This window comes from Mesocricetus auratus, unplaced genomic scaffold (assembly GCF_017639785.1).
Source record: "Mesocricetus auratus isolate SY011 unplaced genomic scaffold, BCM_Maur_2.0 Super-Scaffold_4256, whole genome shotgun sequence".
In the NCBI taxonomy this organism is placed as follows: domain Eukaryota; kingdom Metazoa; phylum Chordata; class Mammalia; order Rodentia; family Cricetidae; genus Mesocricetus; species Mesocricetus auratus.
In genome coordinates, this window is record NW_024429182.1 from 2,496,524 (window position 1) to 2,524,150 (window position 27,627).

Here is a 27,627-nt window from a genome sequence, read left to right on the forward strand (position 1 = left end):
GATGCCATGGTGCACTATAGTGATGTCACAGTATTTAATTGTGATATCACAGGCAGTATAGTGATGTCACAGTGTACAATTGTGATGTCATAGTTCACTATAGTGATGTCACAATGTATAATTGTGATGTCATAGTGCATCATAGTGACGTCACATTGTATAATTGTGATATCACATGCAGTATAGTGATGTCACAATGTATAATTGTGTTTCATAGTGCAGAATAGTGATGCCACAATGTACAGTTGTGATGTCATAGTACACTATAGTGTATAATTGTGATGTCATAGTGCACTATAGTGATGTCACACTGTAATTTTGATGTCATAGTGCAGTGTAGTGATGTCACAGTGTATAATTGTGATGTCATATTGCAATATAGTGATGTCACAGTGTATAATTATGATGTCATATTGCAGTATTGTGATGTCACAGTGTATACTTGTGACATTATCGTGCAGTATTGTGACGTCACAGTGTATAATTGTTATATTGCAATATAGTGATGTCACGATGTATAATTGTGATGTCATATTGCACTATTGTGATCTAAATATGGATAATTGTATTGTCATAGCGCAGTATAATGATATCATGATGTATGTCATAGTACAGCATAGTGATTTCACAGTGTATTATTGTGATGTCACAGTGCAGAATAGTGATGTCACAATGTATAATCTTGATGTCGTAATGTACTATAGTGATGTCACATTAGATAATAGTGATGTCATAGTGCAGCATAGTGATGTCACTGTGTATAATTGTTATATTGCAGTAAAGCCTGAAAAGTTGTCAACATGAGGAAGCATGAACATTTATCAGTAAGAAGAAATGAGCTTCCTGGCAGGAAAGAGAACAGGGGAAGAGGAGGCTGAGGACCCAGAAGATGGTTCTAGGGGAGAAGCCAACGTCCTTTCCTCTTGGATAGAGGAATGCATAGCTACGGTGTGCACAGAGATGTTTCAGGGCAATGACAAACACTTTTAAATTTGTGTTTACTAAACAACCAAAGGAAGGTTAAAAATTTCGAGCCTGTGTTAATAGAAACTTTATTTATTAAAAAAAAAACTTTAGTGGTCACTGTTTCTGTTACCAAGACCAGATTAAAACAATCACTCATCAGAACTCCCTTGAGTGAACTTGGAAGTTTTTATCATTTCTAGGTCTTACTTTCACATACCTTAAATCATTTTCTTAGACCTTCACAACTGACACCGACTGTAAACTTCTACCTTTTTGTCCTGAAAACATTCAATCATTTGCTACGTGACAGAGGTGCTTGGCTACTGAGCTGTGACTGAAAGGCAAGTTCCTTTTCAGTAAAGGAATAGCAAAAAGCAACCTTTTAGTCAGTAACAGCCACATAGTAGCTTGAGTTTGTTTCTCCACTGAAATCTGTCTGCTTTATCTTTCTCAGTGGGAGGCCTGGCAGCTCTGGGAAGAGTAAGGCCTGATTTTTGCATCTATTGCTTTGGGGGTTTGGTTTGTTCTTTTCACAGTTTTTTTTTTTTTTTTTTTTTTTGGTTTTTCGAGACAGGGTTTCTCTGTATTGTCTTGGAAGCTGTCCTGGATCTCGCTTTGTAGACCAGGATGGCCTCGAACTCACAGAGATCCACCCGTCTCTGCCTCCCGAGTGCTGGGATTAAAGGTGTGTGCCACCAACGCCAGGCCTCACAGTTTTTAAAGATACTTTGTTTCCTACTTATTTACTTTAGGGTTTAAGATGTATCATTCCACACCTTCCTTGCTCTATGGTTACTGATTTGAGATTTGATATTACTCTGTGTTTGCCTTTGATCAGTAGGATATATGCTCCTGTTCAAAGAAATCAAAGTCTTAAAAGGGTTGGGGGGGTGCATTGAAGCAGCATAGAGAGACTGGGAAATTGTGGAACATGAGAAGAAAGGAGCCCCTCACCATGGAGTTTGGTAGCAGGTCTTCTACCAGAGGCAGGAATTCCAGAACAGTTAACCTTTACTGTAAAAGGCTTCCTGCCCAGAGTTCACATTCATCTCATACTTAGACATTTTATGTTAAAATAACAATGCATTTGCCTTCAGGCCAGGAAGCATTTGGCCTTGAGTGTGACCCCATTCCTCTTCCCAGACTTTATCTTCAAGTCTCACTTAGAACGCTTATTCCTAATACTTTTAAAGATTTTAAGTGAAATATTAATATAGAGATCTATGCTTGGGATGGAAGGAGGAGCCAGCAGCTAAAAGCACTTGCTGCTCTCGCAGCAGAGAACTGGGTTCTCAGTCCCCAGCACCCATGCACCCAGCACCCTTGTTGGGTGTCTGTAACTCTAGTTCCAAGGGATCAGATGCCCTCTTCTGGCCTCTATGGGCACTGCATGCATGTGCTACACATTCATGCACTTAAGTACATACACATATACATACACTTAATATATATTTATTTATATTTTATTTATTATTTTATTATTTATTATTATTATAAAATTAATATTTTATTATTTTATTTATAATTATATCTACTTATAATTATATATAGTTATATAATAATTATAATATAATAATTAAAACATACAACACTGTAAAGATAACCTACATTCTAGCAGCCCTGTAATTCAAATTCACCTGGTCAGCTGTGATCTTGTGAGACACGCCCCAAGGATCCACTCTACCCATGATTGCACTTAAATTCCTCAGCAAGTCTTTGAAGCACTCCTATGTATGACTTCCCTGAAAAACAACGGCCTGTGGTTCTAGGTTATGGAGGTTGTACCACACTTGGATTTACTCATGGATGTGTGTTGCTTTTTCTTCTGAGTGCCCCCTCGTTCTCTTAGCTCTGACGTTTAAACCTATAGTAAAATCTTTTCGTTAAACCCCAACTCTGCTTCATGAGAATAAACAGGCCTCCAAACGGACTTTGAGAAAAGTAGATCCACTTTGAGAAAAGCGTCCAGGGATCATCCCTGAGTTAAACAGCTTGGCTCTGCTTCAATTGTTTCATCTGGAAATGGTACCCATAAACAGAGTTAGCTTACAGGATAGTATCTGAGTTAAATGAGTAGCCAATGCACAGGGTATTTAGAAAGAAGCTAAAACACTTTGAATATAAGGAGTAGTTTGGGGAAAGGACAATGCAGATTGGGCAGTCACCTGTCCTCCGTGACTCCACTCTGGGAGGAGCGGGAAGGATCCCATATACTCTCTTGCATTGGAGATCTATAAAGTCTTGGACAAAAGAAACACAGCCTAGCAAGATCCATGTTGAAAATTACACTCTGAAGCATCAGGTGACTACAGACTAGCCTGTCACACTGAGGGGCGGATGGTTTGTGCTTTAGGGTGATGAAGCAGGTGACCCATGTTTCTCTTCAAATGGCACAAATCTTTACCTTTCAGGAAGATCCTGTGGCCTGCGGAGAGTCAGCCGACTGGGGAAAGCCCCTGGGAATGAGGTGTGTATGGTGACCAGTTAGGGAGCGGCCTATGCCTCCTCCTCACTGCCTACCCTGCCATCATGCATGGGGTGTCTGACCGGGAAGATGATGGGTACAGAGGCTAGATTCCCCATGGCCCTGCCAAGACCGGATCCTTCCATCCCGGAAGTCTGCCCTCAGTGACCAGAACGGCATCAGTAATATTAAGTGGACACTGTGATAAGTCGCCATGTACGTAATATTCCCAAGTGCGACTACCACATGATATGTATCAAGAAGTAACCGTAGCGTGCAGTCGCACCAGCTGAAGATTTGGGATTTTCAGCTACCACATTAAAAAGTTTCCTGCTAGGCAGTGGTGGTGCACGCCTTTAATCCCAGCACTTGGGAGGCAGAGGCAGGCGGATCTGTGTGAGTTCAAGGCCAGGCTGGACCGAAAAGCCTCCAAAACAATACAGAGAAACCCTGTCTCGTAAAAACCAAAAAAAGAAAAAAAAAGTTTCCTTGTGCGTAAGGGAACCGACAACAAAAGACGTAATGGATTATGATGTGGGAGGCTCCTTCCGTATGCTGCGAACATGCGTTGCTTGTGTTGGTTGATGAAAAAAGCTGTTTCAGCCGGTGGGCGGGGGGAAAATATAGCTCAACAGGAAATCCAAACAAAGACAGATGCAGAGAAGGAAGGCGGAGTCAGGGAGGCGCCATGTAGCCACCAGGGAAGCAGGATGTGAGGTACAAGCCAGGAGCCTCATGGTAGAATATAGAATATTAGAAACGAGTTAAAACTTATGCTAATGAGTTAAAACTAAAACTGGTAGAGCTAGCCAGTAAGAAGCTGAGCCATTGACCAAACAATTATAATTTAATAATATTAGCTTTGGTGTGATTATTTCATAAGCAGCTGCGAGGACCCGGCCAGTGGGAAAAAAACTGGTCCAGTGAGACAGAGAAAAAAAAAAAAACCTTCCAACTGCAGGATAGCTTCACTGCTAGATTTTATTAGCAGCTTGGTGCCGCCGTGGTCCCCTTGTCAACAGGTTCTTAACACGATGCCAGAGTGAGTAGGACGTCCTCCCTCACAGTGTCAGAACTGCAGAAGTTGAACCTGGGGAGAGAAAATGCCAGAAGGTCACTAACCTTCCCAGATGGCCACTGACTGTTTTTTTCCTTTTTATTTTATATAAATGTGTTAGAAACAAGCTTGTTTCACATGTCAGTCCCAGCTCCCTCTCCCTCCTCTCCTTGCCTGCTCCCCCGCCCCAACTAGTCCCCTCCCCCCTGAGCCCCTACCCACCTACCCAATCCTCACTCCGTTCCCCAGGGAGGGTGAGGCCCTCCATGGTGGATCTCCAGAGTCTGTCATTTCATCCAGGGCAGGGCAGACTGAGAGCATCCCTCATTGTGGGATGGACACCCAGAGTCCTTTTGTACACCAGGGATAAATACTGATCTACTACCCCAAGCCCCATAGATTGCCTAGGCCTCCTCACTGACACCCACATTCAGGGGGTCTGGGTCAGTCCCAACTTTTGAAGTCTAGAATTCTCCCATCCAAGTTTGTCTTACAGTTATACAAGTAGAAAAAAAAAAGACTCTACCATTGGATTCCCTAAAGTCAGGAAGAGCTCTCTTGTCTGATCTGTCAAATAGTTCCTGAACACTCGACCAACCAAAGCCAAGTGAGCACAAACAGAGACCAGCACACAAAACCCATAGGTCCTATGCTAGCTCGCCGTTCTTATTTTAATTCAACGTTGAACTGCAATAACTGGATTTCTCTGCAAATAATACTTGTTACCTTTTAGATTTAATTTACTCTAATAAAACACATTAGCATGTGTAAAGTGCGTGGCCTATAAAAAGTGTTTCAGAAAATCCCCCTTGTTCTCTTCATTTTGCCCCCATGGTCTGACGGCTTTGCAAATGTCAGGGTGAAGGTTAAGGACTAATATTAGTGAAGGCTACATGATATCTCTATGTGAGTAAATCTAGATGTACGGAAGTGTTGTAGTTTGGTTGCCATTTAATGAGCTGGCTGGAGTGACACATCATGCAGATTCTGGCATCGGACTTGTGGGTGGTTATCTGTAAAGTGGGGATAACTGCGGGAATTGCCTCAGAGGCAGGCAATGCTTATGACAATAGCTCTATCGAGCACTAGCTGACCTTAGAATCAGTTCTGAACACTTAAATTGTTTCCCCAGTGGACTCTGTGTTACAAAAGCAGACGTGGGGACTATTTTGAGGGAGAAAAGAGACCAGGTAGAGTGAGTAGGCAGGAGGAATAGCTTAGAAATAAAAGCTACATTGTTTTTAAAGGGCTGCCAAGATGGCTCAGCAGTTAAGAGCACTTGATACTCCTGCAGGAGGACCAGGGTTTGATTCCCAGAACCCATACAGCAGCTCACAGCCATCGGCGATTCCTATTTCCTATTTCAAGAGATCCGACTCCCTCTTCTGGCTTCCACAGGTCCAGGCATGCACATACGCACACGCAACACTCAGACGTATAAAATTAAAATACATTTAAAAAGCAATAAGCAATAAATTTAGAGGCTAGAAGATGATGTGGTGGGTAAACACACTTGCTGCTAACCCTGACAGCCCAAGTTTGAGCTCTGGGACCCACATGATAGAAGGAAAGAACAGAATCACAGAATCCTGTATGTTATCCTCCAAATTCCACATGCACCATGACACACACATGCCCCCCCACATATAAATACATATATTTGCAGTAAGTAATTAGAGTGATAACATCCAGGCCTCTTCTGGAGCTTTAACTATTAAGCAAAGCAATGAAAACTTGAGTCCAAGTCTGTAGCACAACAGACAATCTGATGAGCGCGAGGGCTACTTAGTAACTAACGTGAGTGGGTAGTGGATGCCCATGGGCACACCCAAACAGCTGGCAGTTCCTGCACTGGGATGAAGTGGGGGCAGTGCGAGCTCTCATTATATGATTCAGAAGCACATACAGTTTACAATGATAGGTGTTTTTGATCTCTGGAATTTACATTTAATATTTTCAAATGAGGAGAAGTCTAACGAACCTGACAGTCATATGACTACATTGCAGGTTGACGTATGCTTGGCTTTTAAGGAGTTGCCAACCTGACTTCCAAAGTGGTTGTAGCATTTCCTTTCAGTGTTTGCTGTTACTCTATAACCTTTGCTTTTCTCCTCACCCCCTTCATGTAATACTTTGAAATCTTTTGTCCTCTTTCTCCCCAATTTGTTGATTTACTGGCTGCTTTAGAATTAACAACACACACATTTTTTAACTTACCATAGTAAACCTCCAAATGATATTATAGCAGTTCACCTACAAGATGATGACCCTCCAAGATCGTATTTCCATCTGTCTTTTCCTGCCCTATGTGGCATTGTTAGAATACACTTTGCTTATGTCTATCATACAAACCCGTAAATATTATTATTATTTCTCAATAGTCATTGCTTTAAAGGGATTTAAAGAGTGCCTAAAATATCATACGTTTTCAAAATAATTACTTTTTTATGTGGTGTTCATGGTTCCTTTCTGAAGATTCATTTCCTGCTAGAATAATGTGTTGGGAGGTTCTGTAGCATTCTGTGCAGTACTTACTGGCCGGTGAAGAACTGTCTAAATGTTGGTACTTAGCCGGGTGGTGGTGGTGGCGCACGCCTTAAGTCCCAGCACTTGGGAGGCAGAGGCAGGCAGGTCTCTGTGAGTTTGAGACCAGCCTGGTCTATAAGAGCTAGTTCCAGAACAGCCTCCAAAGCCACAGAGAAACCCTGTCTCAAAAAGCAAAACTAAACAAAAAGTTGGTACTTTTGAAAGTAGTTCACGCTCATCTTTGAAAAGTATTTGTGTGGGTGCAAATCCTAAGTTAAGGGATATGTGTTCTACTTAGCATTAACTGTGAATTTAGCATAGCCTAGAATTATCTGGGAAAAAAAGAGTCTCAGTTGAGAAATTCTCTATCAGGTCGGTCTGTGGACATATCTATGGAGGGGAACATCATTACTATGAATATGAGGGCCGAGCTCATTGTGGGCTACACCATTCCCTGGGAGGTAGTCCTGGGCTTTACAAGAAAGGTGTCTCCACACTGCTGCTTGAATTCCTTGCTGGACTTCCCTCAGAGATGGGCCGAGTGACAGTGTGTAGCAGATAAACCAGTTCTTCCTGTAAATTACTTTTGGTGGGAATGCTTCATCATAGCAGCAGAACGGACATCAGAATGAAGGTGGCTTCTCTTCAGAGCAGCGAAGACGCCTCTTCTGAGAGAGCTGGCTGTGGCGTTTGTCTCTGCTGGTCTGTGCTGCGTCCTTCCCTCTGGCAGCTTTCATGAGTTTCCCCCCTTAGAACCGGCTTTGAATGGTTTGGTTCAGATTCATGCTAGCTGTGTCCTCTGGATCTGCTGGGTTATAGTTTTTCAAAACTTTGTACAGTTTTGGAGACATTACTTTGCCAGATAGATTTTTCTGTCCCTCTTGCCTATCTGGTCTTCAAAAACAACTACATTATCGGTCTTGCATTTTCTAGTAGGTCATGATACTGTTTGCAGTTTAGAAATAGTTTCCTTTGTATCATTTTTATAGCTTGTATTTGGCCTTTATGAATTTCTTACTCAGTTTCTAAGCTATCCATTGTATTTTAACTGAGACGTTGTATTTTTAGTCTGCAGAAATTCAACTTTAGCCTTTTTGAATATCTGCTGTGTTTATTCTAACCTTGTTGAATAAGGTGAAATGGAAGTGTGATAACTTCTGAGTGTTATTATACGTTGTCTAGCATCAGTGTCAACTCTAACTGGTCTTTTCCTCTTAAATTACATTATCTGGTCTCTTTGTGGAGTTGTTAATCCTTGAGTCACATTTCCACGTGTGGCTGTTAAGATGTTCACCGATGGATAATTTTATGTCTCTACAAATCTGTTTGTTCTGAGATCCAGTTGGTTGGAAAGAATCTGCTCATGTCAAATCCTGCTCAGTCTAGGTAATTCATTCCACACCATGATAGGGGTCCTTCGAAAGTGCTCTCTCCAATGTCAGCATGATGATAGGTGATTGCAGTCTGCCTGATGGGACTAGACACGGTCCCATTGCTGGAGAAAACACAGCACTGCCTCTTCTAACTTTCCAAATGGCTTTTTCCCTGGACATGGCTGGTTTACTTACATATATGTGTTTATTATGACTATGTTAAATATTTGAGGGAACTTTCTGGACCTTTTCCTAAACTTTCTAGACCATCTTCTCTCTATACCTCTCTAGCAGGCTGTGCTTTGAAATCTAGTTGCCTTGTTCCTTTGGACCCTTAGCTTTCTGACATAAACTTTGAGAGCCTGAGGTATATTTCTGTTCTTTGATAAATTAAGGAGTTCCCAACAACCTACATGGCAGTTTGGTAAACCCATGAAGTTTAGGGGGTAACACACACACACACACACACACACACACACACACACACACACACACACACATAGTCTAAGCCTGTCTGGTAAAGAAAACATTCTCCCTCATCTAAGAATCTACCAAAGTGGCATTCCTCATATTTGACACAGTCTCCTAAAGACACATGAGGTCTTAGGATGGAGACCTTGCTGGGGCATGAGACTCTATAGGAGATGTAGCCTCAAAGAAAATGTTAGAGGAGAATGACAAATGCTCCTTGACCCTTCGCCACCCCTGCTTCTTATTACTTACACTCTACCATCGTTTCTTTCCACTGCGACCCTTGATGCCCCCACTTTGGGTAGAGTTGGGTTGATCACGTTGTTGTACCAAATAAATTTAACCTTCTGCAGATCCCCGACATCCACAGTAGAGTCGAACTCACTGGTAAGAGTCTTTCCAGATTGGAGAGAGCCCCTGGGGAGTGAAGAAGGTGACAACAATACTATGTAGCACACAGAAACACATACATAAATAAACACACGTGTGATGCACTTGTGCTTATATACGTGTATGAGTTTCCAAAAGCCTAGACTGCTTCTTGGGTTGGGTTGGTTGATAGGCATTTGCCATTCCATTGTGTTAAATGCATTCACACATGTATGCTAAGTGGTAGCTTTTGCTTTTGACAATAATTACTTCAGGGACAACTCTAATTGTAATAAAACTGGAAACAGGATTTTACACAATTATCTCCCAGGATATAATTCATTCATGATATCGTATCATCTTTTTTTCCCAGCTTTTTGTAAGGGAAAGAATTATTTACTGCTTACAACTCAGATGTCAGCCATCAGAGTACACACAAGGGGTTATTGAGATAGAGCAGAGAAAAAAATAAGAGTAGAATTCTGAAATGTGTTAAGGTGTAAGTATGAAAAATATTCCCTCCATGCTACATGTGATGACACTGCCATGTGGTTATGGAGATCCAAACTCTTATGCAGTGTATTATAACAGTGAAGAAGACCAGAATAATATTCTACTCACTTGAAAATTTCATACTGCTTAGAGTTCCCTCCACTTCCAAACAGGGAGATCAGTACGTGTCCTGTGACTTTCTGTCCAGACAGGGTGACAGTCACCTGGTACCTCCAGCCTTCAAGAGCAAATTCAGTGTAACAGTTGGAGAGGAGACACAGTGAGACCAGATTAATTTAGATCTTACTGCATTAAAATTTTAGAAAATTTATACACAGTATTAGCAAGTTTACTGACGGCGTAGTCTCAAGCCTCTCCCATTTAGGGGTCAGCCCTGATGATGAGTGAGAGTCATGTAGAAACTTCTAAAATTCATAGATAGTTTCATTTTCAAGTCAAAGGACTAGGAAATATATTTGGTTTTCAATTTAGTAATGTGGCAATTCATTGTTCAGTGTTCTAAGAACTCTACCTTAAGAAGACATCAGAAAATAGTACAATGGATAATTTTGCTTCATTTCTATTGATCACCAAGCTTTAGAGTCCTGTCATATTTTTTGTAAGGAATCTGTAATTAATTTTTAAATTCTATAATTCCATTTTGCATTAACCTTGGAAATAAACCAAGTTAGACAATAAAAAAAAGGTTTCTTTGGTACTAGTCAGTCGTGAACTATTCATTAGCCTAGGCCAAACTGGAGGGAGAATAATTTTTTTCTTCAATTTTTATAGGACTGTTCACCCCATTCACACCCATCCAAGTAATTCTCTTTCTCCATTATCCAGAGTAGAAACCAGCCTGTCCCTATACCTCACCATTCAACACACCCCCATGCCCACCTTCCATGGGCCTGCTGTCTTAGGACCCATATGTCTCTGTTCTGTCAATTCCAACCATCTCAGCCATCTCAGAGATTACTCAAAATTCTGTTCAACAAAACTTATGACTGACTACAAGAGGATGGGGCAGAGGAAGCCTTCTGAATTCAGCTCCGTGATAAAATGCGAAGAAGTTTATTTCTTCATGAGTAGCCCAGGCAGTATGCTCTGCCCCGCTGCTCAGATTGGACCACTACTTTGTGAAAGCTTTCCACGGTGCAGAGCCATGCTTTAAAGCTTCCACGTAGAAATCAACCTCACAATGTTATCAGTGAACATGAGACAATATCTTGTACTTGGAATACAAGGTAAATAGTGTAGAAACTCACGAGCGAAATTGCTAGCATCCCCGGTGTTTAGAAAAAATTTCTGGCCGACTCCACTTGTTTTCCTAGAGTATCTGTCAGCGTAATGGCCCATCTGTGGGCATCCTCCACTCGGACAGGGGAAGCACTTGTCCTAGGGAAAGCAGACGATGAATGAGGGGTAGTCTTTCCTTAGGAGTGAACCGTCTTGCCCAGCAGCTCGTTACAATGGAAGCATTCTGACTTGTGTGTATTTATCTCCTTCTCCAGCTTAGCGTCCTTGCCCTAAGACATCCATCTGTCTAAAGAATTGTTAGAGCTTATTCATTCATTCATTCATCCATCCATCCAACCAACCAACAAACCATCCATTCATATTTGCACAAAAAATGCAACCCCCAGCCTCTGTCCTGGAACTCAAGATTTGGAGCATGATGAGCAGGAGCTGTACCCTCAAAGACTAGAGTTTATTTTGGTAAATGTTGCACAAGCAAGAGTAGGAGGTAACAGTCAAGCGACTGATAGGCAAACTGGGCTCCATTCAGAGGGTGAGACGCTCAACTTTCTCAGTTCCCGTGGCTTTCACTTAGTGTGTGTGTGTGTGTGTGTTTGTGTTTGTGTGTTGTGTGTGTGTGTGTGTGTGTGTGTGTGACTGCAGTGTCACATTGTAGAAGTCTCCCCGACATGCAGAGAAAAAAAACTTAGAGTTAACCATTAACGCTTAGCCAGGTGTCTGGAGACTGAAGAAGACACAAGAATATGTCCTCCCTGGGCTAAAAGATGGAGAGGGAACAGTCTGTGGGGACACAAGCACCCCGCTCCCCTCCACGCCTCCACAGAAGGCACCTTCACAGGACAGGCACATGAAGAATCTGAATCAAGACAAGATGATGGGTCTGATAGGGGCTCCGTGTCAGGAGCCAAGGGGCGACTGTTCCTCCGTGAAGTGCGGAACGCATTTGGAAGAAAGGTGACAGTAGTGTCCCCATTTATGGCCCAGTCTTCATCTTGTGTTCTGTGAGCCATGGCTTTGAACTTGCTGATGTGCAGAAAGGAAGTTATTTACTGAGAAGTGCATCCTGGTTAGACCCAGGATTTGGTCTCAGCAGGCCTGTGTGAGACCAGCGAGACAGAAGAAGCCCATTTATCTTCTAGTCATGAACAATCTTGTGATTCAACAAAGTTCCACAGGGACCCTGAGATCATGCTCCAATTGGCTCGCTCTGATGTCTACTGGAGTAGATGTTCTTGAAATCATTATTTGAATATGCAGCAAACGACCCACCCCCCATCCTTTCCCTCCATCCTTCTGTTTACCCCCAACATCACCTGAGCCTCTACGCATGGCCCCTGAGGGAATTTACAGAACCAGAAGAGTAGGCGGTGCTAGACTCCATCTCGAACTGCCAAGAGTGTAACCTCAACAAGACAGACAGAGATATGGCTCAGAACCCAAAGTCTCCAAGAGACCATGTACCTACCAAGGGACTACTCTGTAACCCAAGTCACTGTCTATATAGAACACACACAGGCAAGTCACCACTAGGTACCAACCTCTTAGATGCAGACCAAGTAGGTCCAAGGCAGAGATATCTGTGAGACCAAGACACCATTTTATAAAAGTGCCAAGAGGCCTCTGAAAGGTCCTTTATGCTATTGATCTGGCCCTGCACTAACCAGTGAGGCCTGAAGCTTTCATTATTTCTTTCATTATTTGTGTTCTCTCTTCTCCATCCTTGGAAGAGTGTTTCCAGTCACTGTATAGTCTTATCTTACTTGTTAATTAGAATACTTTCCATTTTCTCATAATAGCCAACATTTACTGGATAATAATTATCGCCCCTTTTGCTTTAGGGTAATTAAAATAAATCATCTCATTAGCATTTCCTCTCAAATATGTATAGATTGCCATTATTATTTGCATATACAGATGTAAGAATGTTTTAGAAGGAGTGACTCATTTTTTTCTAGAGTTGCTCATTTATTTAAGTGAGAGCTGAATTTCAGTCTCTTCTTCAACCACTAGGGCATACCTCTTGGTAATTTTGGCTGCCTTGATGCACTCACTTGAAATTTTCTTCATTAAATTACCCAGGTTAGAGACATATTTATTTGAAAAAATATTGTGGGAAGAAAAGTCAATCTTACAAGCAACATCCAGGCAAACCAGACATGCCACATCCTAGAACATGTTGGAATCTAAACTCAGTGTAAGGTAATAAGCAAAAGAAAGACTCAAGGACATATCAGCTACCGTGAGAATTACCAGAATCTTCCCAAGGCCACAACTTCACAATTTAAAAGGTCAGGAGTCAGAGGTAATTTTCCACGTTCATCACATCCTATCAACACAGCTCAGATGACTGCGGGCCCTTTTTATTCATTCAGGATTGCTTCTAAAACAAATGTTCACATCTGCCAAGGACACAGGACACTGTGTCTTCAAGCTGAACTCCCTGGAGTCCTTGGATACTTTGTATTTAAGGTGTTTCCCTACTGTTATGAGTGGATACAATATGAAAGCACAGACATCTGCAGAATGATGCCACGTCCAGTGAGCCACACTGGTCTTTCCTCAAAGGGCAGCTACTTACCGAAGTGAAGTCGCTGTATGAGGCACAAGAGAACCCTGCGAAGCCAGTTGGGTTGACGATGCTGTCTGTATAATACTTGTAACTTCTTAGATGATTGCAGGCCACAAAGTCACGGCTCCCTGTCAAAGCCAGACAGATTTTTATCTTTCTAAAAAATTACCACCGTGACGAGGATATAGGCTGTGCATAGACTTCTCTAATGGGTGTGAACTCCTGATGGCCACAACATAAAACCATCTATGAAGTGTAATCATGATATGAGGCGTGATCTGAAGCGCAGCAGCAGGACTGCTTACGATTAAAATAATTGAGTGATGTTAGGTGAAATGGGAAAGCAACTGGAGAAGAGGAAGGTTGGTCTGAGTAGAAGTGCAGTTTAGTGATGCGTTCCCTGAATTAGGTCCTTTAAGAAATGTATACAATTTTTATTACTCCTTAAACCCCCCCCTCTCTCTCTCTGTGAGTGTGTGTGTGTATGTGAGGTCACAGGTTACGGATACTCCTCCCCTGGACCTGGAGTTACAGGTGGTTGTGAATGTCAGTAGCATGGTTGCTGGGAAGTAAACTCAGGTACTCTGCCAAGACCAACACGTGTCTGCAACCATTGAGCCGCTCCAGCCCCCTGAGTTAGTTTAGGCCTTTGAAATGTCCACTGATAAACTCTATTTCTCAAGGTCCCCGGTGCCCATGTGTTCCCTGTGGAAGCCTGTCTCCAAGGGAATGTGGTTAGAAACCCCTATTGTATACAATTAGATTCTGTACGGCATCAGCCAAGTTTGACACCACGGAGCACAGCTGTCGGTTCCCCGGTGAAAGTCTTGGTCTCCATGATGATTTTACCTTCCCAGATCCCATCCATGTCGACAATCTGAGAGAGGGCATTCTTCTGGCACCCAGGCATTTCTTTCCCTCCGTTTGGGAAGAAGTCTAAGTGACCCACGGTTTGGCTCATTCCTAGCCCTGTAGAAGTTTAAAGGACAGGAAAAGTTTATGTTACTTATTGATGCCTTAAGACGTTCTTACTCATATAAAGTGCACGCCCAACATGTGGGCCCGGCATGTTTTAGGACTCACCCATGTTGGGGACCATGGGGGCAGAATCGGTATGAATGGCATCCACAAACTGGGCGTCACTGGGGTCCAGTCGGACAACTTCGGGTGTATTCTGAAAGTAAGGCTCAGCTGGATCCAAACCTAAGGCAAACGATCTGTGTCATAAATTAAGTCAGTAGTCAGGTGTATCCCTCTTTCTTCATTAGTTTCAGACCTGAGTGCAAGCGCTGGCTGTATTCCCAAATTACCCATGGGAGACAGAGACCTCAACTTCCTCGCCCACCACTTTCTGAAGAGAAAAGTGTTCCTAGGTTGTTTCCTGTTTGTTTGGAAGTGAATTTGCCTCTACCTAGGGATGTTTGGTCGCTGAGAGAATCCTGGCCACCGGTGGCAGAGAAGAGGGTGACCCTGAGAGGCAGTGGACTATAAACCTTCTCAGGATGAGAGATCCCAACGGACTGCAAACTCCCAGAAGAGTAAGATCTCAGAATGACATAACTCCTCACAAAGCAATAGGAAAGAACATTTTGGAAGAACTTCTTTTTTTCTCATCAGGTTAATCGATAGAAATTTGAGATAACCCCCCATCAATTCAATGTAACTTTTCCCATTGTATAAAGATGAGAGGGGCTGAGGAGATGATGGTTCCTTGGATAAAATCCTTGCCATAAGAGCATAAGTTGGGTTCCCCAATACCCACATAAAAGCTAGGGTCAGCACCTCAACCTCTGTAACCTCAGCACAAGGGGTATAAAGGCCAAAGGATACCCAGAGCTCACCGGCCATCTAGTCTAGTCAATTGGTGATCTCTTGCCTCCAAAATTATGGTAGTATACGCCTTTAATCCCAGCAGTCTGACAACAGAAGCAGGCAGATCTCTGTGTGCTCACCACCAACCTGGTCTATTTAGCAATTTCCAGGCTGGCCAAGGATATGTAAATAAAACCTTGTCTTATGGGGTGAGGGAGAGAAGACACCAAACATATCTGGTCTCTGAACATACATGGATCCCCCTCTCTCCCTCCCTCCCTCCCTCCCTCCCTCTCTCTCTCTCTCTCTCTCTCTCTCTCTCTCTCTCTCTCTCTCACACACACACACACACACAGAGTTTTAAAAAGAGAAAGAATTGTCAGGTCAACACACAATTTGGAAGGCAGAGGAAGAAGCTGGCTGTTCCCTGCAGTGGCCGTGCCTCGAATCCAGGCCAACATCTTCCTCATGAGGTTACCTGGGATAGTCAGCATGTGCAAAAAGGCCCTTTAAATACAGCTAGCAGCTCCCAGAAGAGATGAGATGGGTGGTTCCCTTCCCTGCAGCCCTGACTTTGCAGCTGACAGAATTCAGGTAACTGTGTATTTTAGCGATGGGCTAGACGTCATCGCTTGTGACTTTTATTCTGCTCGTGGACCTCATCTCTTGTGAAGATCTGAGAGTGGAGGACATAAAGGAACAATGCCTCTCATCCTTGAGCCTCACTTTAGGTGCAGTAACTATAAATTTTAAAGAGGATACTGTAAATCCAAGAGTCAACGTCAATTGCAAAGTCACCCGGCGGGCCTGACTTCCCATCATGCCACTCAAGTGTGACAAGCTCCCTCCTGGCCTTCGTTTTGGATCCCACAGAGAGGCCACATGTGGTCCTAGTGCTGTAGACTTTGTGGTGGTGACCAACCTGTAATTCGTCCAATGGCCCCATTCAACCTCTTTCCAGCCTCGCCAGCAACATGGGAGCCCAGGCTGTGGCCGATGAGGTGAACGTTGGAGGGAGAGTATCCAAAGTTGGACTGTGGAGGAGGGAAGCAATCAGAACGTCACCCGAGATACCCGCCACTCTGTGTCTCTCCTGCCCCTCTCCTCTGTGTCTCTCTCCTCTGTGTCTCTCTGCTGTGTGTGACTCCTTCCCTCCCTCCCTCCCCTCCCTCCCTCCTCCCCTCTCTCTCCCTCTCTGTGTCTCTCCCCTCTGTGTGTCTCTCTCCACTGTGTCTCTCTGCTGTGTGTCTCTCTCTCTCTCTCTCTCTCTCTCTCTCTCTCTCTCTCTCTCCTTCTGTCTCTCTCTCCCATCTATGTCTCTCTCCCTCTCTTTCTCTGTTTCTTTCTTCCTCTCCCTCTCTCTCCCATCTGTGTCTCTCTCCCTCTCTCTCTCTCCCTCCCTCCCTCCCTCTCTTTCTCTCTCTCCCTCCCTCCCCCCTCCCTCTCTCTCTCTCCTTCTCTCTCTCTCTCTCTCTCTCTCTCTCTCTCTCTCTCTCTCTCTCTCTCCCTCTGTCTCTCTCCTGCCTCTCTTACCTCTGGGTGTCACTCCTGCTCCCTCTCTCCCTCTCTCTTCCCCCCTCCCTGTGTCTCTATCCCCTGCCTCTGCCTGCACCCACACCTGGAAAGACATGTCTCTTAGGCAGTCGTACTGTCGGGCTGAGCACACTTCTCTACAGGCATTTGCTCGTGTGATGCCAGTTCTTCTCTGAGGGCTTTGGAAATTCACAGAGAATCACTGATGGGTGCCTTTTCAAAGCAGGCTTATGGAGAAACTTTAAGATCATGTTGTATTCTGCAAGAATTTCCAAAGTTCCAAAGAGGATCCGGATGAGCTGGATTGCTCTAGGAACGTCTACCTCCATGCTGAGCAGGAAACCGGATGATTTAAATGGGCTGAGACTGATGAAATATAACTTTTAGAGGACTTTCTTTTGGAAACATTACTGATGCTTTTCACACTTTGATTTTCTAACTGAATATTTTTTAATGCTGTCTATATCCTTTAGCAATTTTGATAAAGCATACTATGTGAACAACAATTGAAACATTAATTTTTTTCTCTGCTAACTGATCCCTCCATGGTTCAGAAATTATTTTGTGCAAATCTTTGTTTCTATGGTAACATAGTTATTTGTGTAAGTTCATTAAGAATTTGCTATCCTTGTAACAGGGTACACTTTGTAACAGCAGCTCTGTGACAAAGGCCTTAGCCAGAATGCATATTTCCTGACATGGACAGACAACTTGAAGGGACTAAGGCTGGATTTTTATGGATTCTACAAGAATGCCCACTCCTCCCTGAAAAACTCCCAGGAATCTTGAATACATATGTGCATTACGGTGTTTCTAGCCTCATAGGGAATCAAAGGCCATGTCCTGGACAACCCAGGACCTTATAGTTATGGTGGCAAACCTTGAAGAGAGAAGACTTCATTAGGCACACTTTAGCACTGGGTGCTTCACTGGGTTTCATTAGGCTTTTAATGTCTAATATAAGATTTCTTATTGAAAATTCCTATGAGGGCCTGAAGAGGTCGCTCCGTGGTTAATAACACTGGCTGCTTTTCCAGATGCCCATAACAAACATGGCGACCCATGACCACCTGTCCATCTGTACCTCCTGTCCCATGGGATCCAACATTCACTTCTGGCCTCTGAGGAGATCACACATGCAAGTGGTACACAGACATCATGCAGGCAAAAAACAAACAATCAAACAAAAAACAAAAAAGTATGCCCACACATAAAAATTCCCAATAAATAGAGTTTATAAAAGAGCCAGTCACTGCTCCCCATGCATTTGTCAAATAATCAAGCCAAGCATAATGAGACTAATTTTGTTTTGACAACAAATGAGTCTCACTCCGATTCTTTGATAAATAGGGAAAGCCTGTGGAGAAAAAAAATTGTCTCCTAGATGAAAAGCCTGTAACAGATACTACATTCTAGCTCAGTGTTGGGTGATGTTTTGGCTTGTTTATTTTTAAGATTTTATTTAGTCATAAACTACTAAATCCTGAATCATCTAATTTTCTTCTAATATTTGATTGCAAGCTACAAGCTAACATTTCCAGTTTTCTCCTGCTTTTCTGACTTGAGATCGTGAAAATCAACCAAGGGTGTTTTCCCCGAAGCCCTGGAAAAGGAAGCTGGGTGGCAGTTAAGTTAGAAATTGAATCCATTGGGTTTCTACGGCCCACTCTTGCTTCAACCGGAGATACTTTGAAAACAGTACCTAAAAAAATTATTGTCTGGCTACCCTTCAAACTCAGAAACTAGTTTCAGTGCGTCTCTTACTATTAGCTTTTATTTTTATTTTGTTTCCATGGAAATGCCATTTACTTGCCATCTTTGTGTAGGCACCACACAGAGACCCAGTGATAATGACAGTCTGCCTGTAGCCCTACCTCCCCAGAGAAGCTTGGTTGTAATTCTGAATTGATATGACTGTCCTTCGGGCCAAGAGATCAGTTCGGTGCGGGAGGATGCACTAGAATTCCTTCTTTTCTCCCTGTTCCAATCTATGTCCTCCACACATTTTTTTTTTGCCAGTCACATTTCATAGCCTTGAACTCAACTCTCTAAAGAGCTGCCAAGTTGGCCTTTAGTAGCAAAACATCCTGAAAACGAAGCTTCAGGTCATGGACTCAGAACTGATCTGTGAAGTCACAGAGCCTCTTGGACATAAACATTTGAGGCCCTTGTTCATGGGGGCAGTCCACGCTGCCCTACTTTTTCCTACAGCAAGCTGTAAACGCCCCTGTGAGAAAGATGCCTCCCTTGTGAGATGATGTTCTGCTCATCACCAGGGACCCAGAATTCATGCTACAGTGGCTCTCAACTTGCCGTTCTAGAACTTATCACCCCTGCCCGAGAGCCTTCTGTCTTGATACTTCTTCACAAAAATTTGCATGCTTTGCTTTAAAATCGTGAAAGTTTTCTACCATTTACCATCTGTTTCAATCTTTTTCTCTTGTGACTCCAAGTGCATGCAAAAAAAAAAACTAATAAAAATTACAGATGTTCCTCCCATTAATCTTTTTTTTTTTTTTTTTTTTTGGTTTTTCGAGACAGGGTTTCTTTGTGGCTTTGAAGGCTGTCCTGAAACTCGCTTGGTAGTCCAGGCTGGTCTCGAACTCACAGAGATCCGCCTGCCTCTGCCTCCCGAGTGCTGGGATTAAAGGCATGCGCCACCAACACCCGGTCCCATTAATCTTTCTTATTTTAATTTGGTTCCTAGACACAGCCTAAGAAGCCAAGAGAGAACTGGAGTGGGTAGACTCAGTCTAGAAAAAGCTGCCCTACAGAACAGTCTCTCAGCACATTTTCAGCTATCGCAGAATTCAAGACAGGCCCATACAAAGAGCCTTTCTAAACTTAAAATTTTAGACATTCTGCCCTTTCAAAGAATCTTGTTTTCAGTTTTCAGACAATTACAAATGAAACCAGAAATGGATCTAGACTATTAAGCCGGTAAAAGTTGGTCTGTCTTTTGCTCTGTCATGGTAAAAGGAGAAGCAGTGAATGATAGCCGCTACCCAGAGATGATGAAACAAGAATCGAACTAGAAACGTATGACGCAAGCAACCATCAAATCAAATCCAAGTTTAACATTTTCCATTTTAGGCTACCCAGTCAGGTTAGCTTCAAATCCTTGTGCTTCTCTAAATATATATATATATATATATATATATATATATATATATATATATAGCTAGCTTAATCTTGTTATCAACATTATCGTGTCTAGTAACCAATAAAACTCACGAGAAATGACCCAAACAGTTTCTTCAAACTCTCCTAAATAAAAACAAAAAGTACCCACAACTTTCTGAGAAGGAGGTTTATAGTATAGATGAACCCAAATCTAGATTGCTTCGCATCATTGTTTTCAACTAGATGGAAGGCCATCTCAGTATAGGGATGTCTTTGTCAGTGGTCATGCTTGCTCCAGGGTAGTGGTCTGAGTTCAAGGTTATGAAATGAGATTGGCAAGGCCCCCAAATCACAGAAAACAAAAGCAAAAGTGACAAATGGGTTATATCACTTTTAAAAGTCTCTTCTTGACACCTGGTGAAAAGAGACATACTGAGTGAGAGACAATATTTACAAACTGTACAATTGACAGGAAGATAATATCCAATGCACAAAAGGTGCTCAAATAGTTCAATAGCAAAAGGGAATAATCTGACTTCATAGATGGGCAATATGCCAAAATCGATATTTCTCAAAAGATAGACAGGCAATAGGCATGTGGAAAAAAAAAACGTTCTACATCATAAGTCATTAGCAAAAGCAAATCAAAACCAGGGTGAGCTATCACCTGATTCCAGTAGGAATAACTAGCAGGAAAAATACCGAAGATACTACATGCCGTCAAGAGTGTGGAGAAAAAGAACCCTAGTATACTACCGAGGAAGGCTGACTGCACGGCCATTGTGAAACTCAAAAAGTTAAATAGAATTATCTCATGACCCAACAAACTGTACTGCTGAGTATGGGAAAAAGTCTTCTGCACCCCTAATGTTCATGCAGCATTGTTCATAACAGCCAAGAATTGGAAACATCCTAAGCGTCCATTATTGATGGATAAACACAGAAAACATGGCATGCATGTGCAGTGGAACATGACTTGGTCATGACAAGGGTGAGATTCTGTCATTTGCAAGAACATGGACAGACCCGTGTCAAATCAGGCATAGAAAGATAAGTACCACATGATCTCACCAAACCTGTGGACCAAAAGGAAGTTGATCTTGTAAAAAAAACCAAGGGGTGGAATTGTGATTAGTAGAGGCTAGGAAGCATAAAGATAGAGAGAAGCGGGAAATTGTTGATCAATGAGCATTAAGTAATAAGCAGCTAAGAATCTCCGGGGTAGGTGTAGAATACAAAATGTAAATAAATATCGGAAACTAGGAATAGCAACAGGCTACTTCACCTTAGACCCATGCATATTTGTCCTGATTTGAACACAACAAAGTACAAATTGTTGAAAACACTATGAGATGCTTATTAAGTATGTTCAGTTTTTATGTATCAGCCAGGATATGCTGGAATATAAAATGCTCACAGTTTTCTTTTGGCAAGAGAGTTGAGGAAGCAGTGGGTGTGGGCTTCTCTGTGATCAGGAAGCACTCACCTGAAGGGCTTTCACCAAGTAGGCGATTTCTGCGCCTACGATTTGCACGTTCTGTGTGGCCTGAGTGTATCCAGTCCGGGAGCCGCCCTTCCAGTCCACGCAGATGCAGTTTGCATTTTCCACCTGGAACATGTTCTGGCAGGAAAGGACACGAGCATGTAAACAATCCAGGACCTTGATTTGTTACTAACACGTTTAAAGACCAGGTGAACTCTCTACTTGACCTGAACGATACTGTCCACATACTTCTTTTAACCCAAAAGTTATGACCCAAAACTCAGTAATGGATATAGAATTCTTCCTCAAGACTATCACTGACTCCAGACTGAGGCATGGCTGACCCCACCCTCCCCCAGAACGGCATTCTTGGCATTTCAACTGTAGCAGATGCATAGACTTTTGTTTTTGTTTTTACGAGACAGGGTTTCTCTGTATTGTTTTGGAGGCTGTCGGTCCAGCCCGGCCTCGAACTCACAGAGATCCGACTGCCTCTGCCTCCCGAGTGCTGGGATTAAAGGCATGTACCACCACTGCCCGGCGACTTTTTTAACTTTAAAAATATAGATATGGCATAGTGAGTCATCTTATTAGAGCATCGCCATGTCTTAGAGCTCCACTATGCCTTACCAGAAAGCTCTAGAGGACTCTGCCCGTGTCTCTCACTGCTGTGTCCTCAGTGTCTACAACACTTCTTGGCACACGGTGGTGCCCAATAAGAACCAAAAAGGATCTCTCATATATGAAGACACAGTAAAGGGATCAGAGCAAGCTTTGCCATGCTGGAAGTCAAATCTGGCTTGGGTCAGCATATTGTGTTGTCCGTCGCTGCATTTATTTCACAGGAAAGTACCATCTGCCGTGCCCACTGGAACCCGTGAGCACCCGAGTCAACAGTAATGCTCCTTCCCCACTAAGGAAACTTAACTCTGTTTGGTTGTCTCTTTTCACTGCCCATTATCACTGGGAACAAAGCCAGAGACAGACGAAGGAAAACAGAGTCATTTACACAAAAACCATCAAAGCCAGACATGGAAACCCTCACAGTATTCCTACACATGGCTACCGGAGGATCTCAGGGCACCCACTGAAGATCAAAAGAAAAAAAAATTGTGTGAATGGAGTCCCCTGGCTCTTCATACAGAAATTCGAGGCCAGAGATCAAATGGCTCCTGTGGTCAACTGGGAAACCGATGTGTGGCAGCTTCTCCTGTTAAAGCCACAAATGTCCCTGTATGCATTATCAAAGAGTCCCTGCCTGGGCCACCCACCAACCTCCCTGCCCTGACTGTCCCAGGGCCCCTGCATCGGTCATCAGCCCCTCCCTCTCCCCCGACAGTCTGGGCTCACCAGGCCTCAGAGGCATCCCTGGGTTGAGGTGACCAACACCCCTCTTAGGCACAGGTCCATTTTCTTCTGCGACCGCCCTCCTTTGGGAGGGGACCCGCCCTCACCTTGCAGATACTGGACAGCCAGCTGTCTTCCCCCTTGTCTGTGAACCCATGGATGACGAAGTGGGTTTTTCTGTTTGTTTTGAAGTTGGAGCTCCTGATGCTTGATGCATCTGCAGTGATCACCTGTTTGCCAAAATATTTCAGGTCATGTTCTTCTTGCAGGGGGTGGGTAGGCAGGGAACTACTGGGATTTGAGATCCTTGGAAATAAGAATTCTCGCATTATAGCTAAACTACTGAAAGACCTAAAAGTCAACACTAAAATTGTGCAGCTTTAAGATTGCACAGCCAACCATAAAACTGGTGGTGAAGCGCTTTTCTGAATGTAATGAAAGTGTTTGCGTGTGTGGTATATATACTCACATATGTGTATAACACAGCGGTGTATGTGCTATATATGAGTAGACTAGATAGACTTTTCCTGGGAAGTCTGTGAAGATGCAGATTTCACCATCTGACTAATCACCCTCAGAAGGCTTGAATTGTGTTTTCTAATATGGTGTAAATACCCCATTCTAAACACGCGATGTTCTCTCGCCATTGTGGTGGTCAGATGAGATGGGGCCTTTAGGAACCAACCACAAAGCTCTGATGCTGTGAATCAAGGTGATCATTGTAGGGTTGTTTAGTTACTGTGGGAAGGAGTTCTTGATAAAAGTATACCTCAGCCCCACCCCTCTCTGTCTCTTCCCTTCCTTCCCCTTCCTCCCCTTCCCACAATCCCCTCCCCTCCCTCTCATCCTCCCTCCCTTCCTCTCCTCCCTTCCCTTCCCTCAACTCCCCTGCCTCCCCTCCCCTTCCCTTCCTTTGACTCCCCTCCCTCCACCCCCTCCCCTCCCTCTACTCCCTTTCCTTCCCCTCCCCTTGCTCCATCCCCCCTCCCCTCCCCTCCTTCCCTCCCTCTTTCTCCTTCTCCTTCTATTTTGTGATGCAACAGGAAGATTTTCACCAGCTCGCACAATGAATTTTGGATTTCCTAGACTCCAGGATTTGAGCCAAATGAATGCATATATTTTATAGTTTACCAAATTAATGGTACTATTAAACCACTCTCCTTCCCTCTCCAAAAAATGACTAAGACAGAAAATTGGTCCCCAGAGTGGGGTTGTCATAGCAAACACCTAAAAAATGTGGGTGCTGCTTTAGTACAGAGACGCAAACTCTTAATAACCCCATTTTAGCATCAACGGGACACCGAACAGTACCAGCGAACACTGTACACAAGCAGAACACCGGGCTGGTATTAGTGAGCATCCTGAAAGAAGGTAATGATTGTGGTGGAGATACGACGTTTTTTTAGAGACCGCTAAAGTGGCTATGATCAGTGTGCTGATAGAAATGTGGACAGAAAGGTCACTTCCATAGGGTATCAAACAGAAATGGAAAGTGCATTGTAAATGGGCGAAAAGTCTGTCTTCATGTTATAGTCACAAGGAACTTAGCTGAATCGTGTTCATGTTTTAGGATTTTTTTAATGAAAGACAGAACTTAAAAGCAATATATAATTTGGCAGATGAAATACCAAGGAAGGAAAGTATTCAGGCTTCTACATGGACACTTTTCACTGCAATGAGTGTGCAGAAGAAAAGAAGTAATTTCAAGGTATAAGTTATAGCAAGAAGAGAAGCAAAAACGTAGAGACTGGGAAAATATGCAGCCTGGGCATTTAAAAGAGTGAACAGTTGGCTTTAGGGGAGCAGAGCAGCATGTGCCCAGTGACGGCTTCCAAAAGGGTGATTGCAACTTGGGGAAGCCAGGTTTCTCTCAAGAATCCCGAGAGAAACAGCTCTACAAGAGGTAAACCTGGACCATTATCCATGGTCTTGCTAATATAATCTGTGTTTAAGTCTCAGAGGTCACAATGGGAGTTCACTTGGGGCTCTTGTGACTCAGGCCACCCCCTTCCAGAGGAAACACTCAGTAAATCTTGGTTGTATACATGTTAATCCTCACCCCAGGCAGGCCTGGGAGGCATTAGCTTTCATCTAGATGAGAGAACCATTTGTGGATACCCTGAGGACAAAGACAGACTATGATATGAGGTAGAACCCTACTGGAAACCCCCACTGGGGCAATGCCTGGTGGAGTCCCTGAGACCTCAGAACTGGCAGCCTGTTAACAGCAGCTCAGATGACCTGTAGGTAGGTGTGAGGCTCAAGCCTCTGAGAGCAGCTGTGTGGACTGAGCCCTCAAAGCAGTGAGTATGGTTTGAGGAACCAGCCCTTACCCTAGAATCTTCTGGAGGTTGTTTGTAAAGCAAACGGTTGTTTTTGAGTTTAATGTTATTATCCCTGCTTGGTTTGTATCTACTTGGAAGTGGATACTCTTTCTTTTCTGGGATATTTCTGGGCCTTAGCTACATCTGGTTTTGAGGAGACTTTGAACTTTGGGACTGGAGAGAGCACAGGGATTTGTTAAGATGGGCACTGGGGACAAAGGGCTATGTTGTGTTGGGAGAAGGGTGTAGATTTGGAGAAGCTGGGATGGAGTTATTGACGTGTTAATGTCACCCCCTAAAAACGTTGAAAATTCAGTTACCACTGACATGATGTTGAGAATGAGGGCTGTTAATGGGTGATTAGGTCATGAGGACTCTGCCTTCATGAGTAGATCATTGTTAGCACTAGAAGAGGGTGGGGTGGTGGTGACCGCAGGAGTGGGCTTCCTCAGGAGATGGTACTCTGTCTGCCCTTCCTCATCCCTCACACAGTTTCCCAGCCTGTGGCGCCGCTCACTATACTGTGATGTAATGTGAGAGCACTCAGGCAGGGACTTCGAGGGTCTACCCCCCCTTTGATCCCAGAGTCCCTTCTTCCAAACAGTCCGCTGTAGTCTTCTCTTATGGAAACATAAAACATGCCCAAATAAAATCTGTTCTCGTTACGTAAAACTGGGGTTAAGTGCTAAAGGTCCAGGGGTGCTCTTACTTGGTAATTGTTGGGATTCTCGTTAGTGTACAGGAGGAAGCGGGTGTTGACAACTTTTGGAGACCAGGGCAGCATTTTGAGAGGCCTTTCCAAAGTTCCTCCATATGGGGAATCATCACTGAAGCAGCCTAGTCTGTCATAGCAGACTTCTCGTCCTAAAAAAAAAAAAATCACCCAGTGCGTCAAGGAGTCAGTGTAGCCAGAATGCTCATTTTTTTTCCTGGTTTTACGAGACAGGGTTTCTCTGTATTGTTTTGGAGGCTGTCCGTCCAGCCCGCCCTCGAACTCACAGAGATTCGACTGCCTCTGCCTCCCGAGTGCTGGGATTAAAGGCGTGCACCACCACCGCCCACCTCAGAATGCTCATTTTTAATAGTCTCTCGGGCACGATATGTGCTAAATCCCACCTTGTGGCAGATTTTCTCCCTCTGCTTCCCCAAATACCCACCCTGCTCACACTCATGAAACAGCCTAAAGGGACAATGCCTCAGCTGCGGACAGCCTGCAGGTCCCCTCAGGGGCCACAGTGCTCCCCCCATGTCTCTGCCTAGCCCCAAGCGGGGACTCATCATTTCAGCTTCTCAGCTCAACTCAACTGTTTGACTGCTCATGCCCAGAAACAGAGGTGCCTTGTACCTCAGTTCCTGGTGGGCACTGTGTGTATGCTGGTTTTCAACTTGCAATAGCCACCGTTTGGCCTCGTACTTAAGGGGAGACGTTTAGTTTCATGCAAGAGCCAAACTTTGCATCTCCACCTCAGTTGAATGTCTGAGGACTAACCTGGGTCCTGTGATGAAGGGAACGCTCACAAGCGAAACGTCTAGGATTTTAACACAGCTATAGGCTGGCTCGCTAGCCTAAGAAGGGGGTCCGGAGCCACATTAAGACCAGACTGATGATAGAGTAACAGCTGCTGTGGGGCTGGGGGAAGGCAGTTAGCGTCTCTAAATCTTACTCTGCACCTGATGCTGGGCAAGATGATTCTTTTTTGTCTTAAGCATCATTGTCATCATGAGAGAGGTTTCATTATTCGCATTTCACAGATCAAGACGCTGAAGCTCAGAGGGGGCACGGATTATGGATTATTCTCAGGGTCGTGGAGTCAGGTGACAGAAAGAGTGTTTGAGCCCCTTCCTTGAATACAAGCTAGGAGTGTCGGTCTTTGTACATAAATGTTAACGTCAAAATCCAGATGTTGATCCGAATATTTTTGAGAAAAAATAAAAAATGAACATATTACACATCTATGCTCATCTGATATATTTGTTGTTTCTGTGATCCACTTGAACAGGCCATGGGGTCTTTATCTGGCAACGTAAACCTCTAAGTACTTGTGCTCTTACTCCATCAAGCTCACTCGACGCCTCATCCTCATGGAGGCTTGGGGCCAGCTGTCATGGTCTTCCAGGAAGAACCACGAGGGGAGCCTCCCCCGTCTCCACACACATCTTTTCTTACCAGCTACCGCTCCCAGCAGCACTGCAAATGTCCACAGCGGCAGCATCTGCACAGAAGCAAGAACATGGCTGAGTCCGAAGAACTCAGGTCTAGAAAGATTAACGCAATCACGTCCACTCGGACTCTGAGGGGAAGTTGGGAACAATCTTTAAAAAAAAAATTAGTCTCAAAACCGTGCTCCTGACTCACCGTGGCGGATCCGTCAGGTTCCACGGACAAGGGAACCACCTGAGATGTGTTTTTATAGGCGAGCCTTATCTTTCCACGCGGTGTCATGGAAAAATGGCACGA

At 43.8% G+C, this 27,627-nt stretch overlaps 1 protein-coding gene across 1 annotated transcript; it reads right to left on the reverse strand.

Annotated features, from left to right (window-relative positions):
- Positions 1-4,258: 4,258 nt before the first annotated feature.
- LOC101835036 (pancreatic triacylglycerol lipase-like) lies at positions 4,259-27,627 on the reverse strand. Its single transcript, XM_040742201.1, has 13 exons — positions 27,526-27,627; positions 27,337-27,382; positions 25,879-26,033; positions 22,953-23,075; positions 21,502-21,636; positions 16,282-16,393; positions 14,631-14,750; positions 14,397-14,516; positions 13,557-13,675; positions 10,987-11,116; positions 9,848-9,956; positions 9,110-9,274; positions 4,259-4,520 (listed from the first exon to the last, which is right to left on the reverse strand). The coding sequence occupies exons 1-13, from the start codon at positions 27,610-27,612 to the stop codon at positions 4,457-4,459; spliced, it is 1,485 nt and encodes a 494-aa protein (XP_040598135.1). The 5' UTR covers positions 27,613-27,627; the 3' UTR covers positions 4,259-4,456.

Excerpts from the sequence above, each read along its gene's own strand:
- LOC101835036 (XM_040742201.1), bottom strand. The coding sequence starts at position 27,612 with ATGACACCGCGTGGAAAGATAAGGCTCGCCTATAAAAACACATCTCAG. Across the intron at positions 26,034-27,336 it reads GCTGCTGGGAGCGGTAGCTG|GACGAGAAGTCTGCTATGAC; the intron begins GTAAGAAAAGAT and ends TTTTTTTTTTAG. Across the intron at positions 23,076-25,878 it reads AGAATCCCAACAATTACCAA|GTGATCACTGCAGATGCATC; the intron begins GTAAGAGCACCC and ends TTTGGCAAACAG.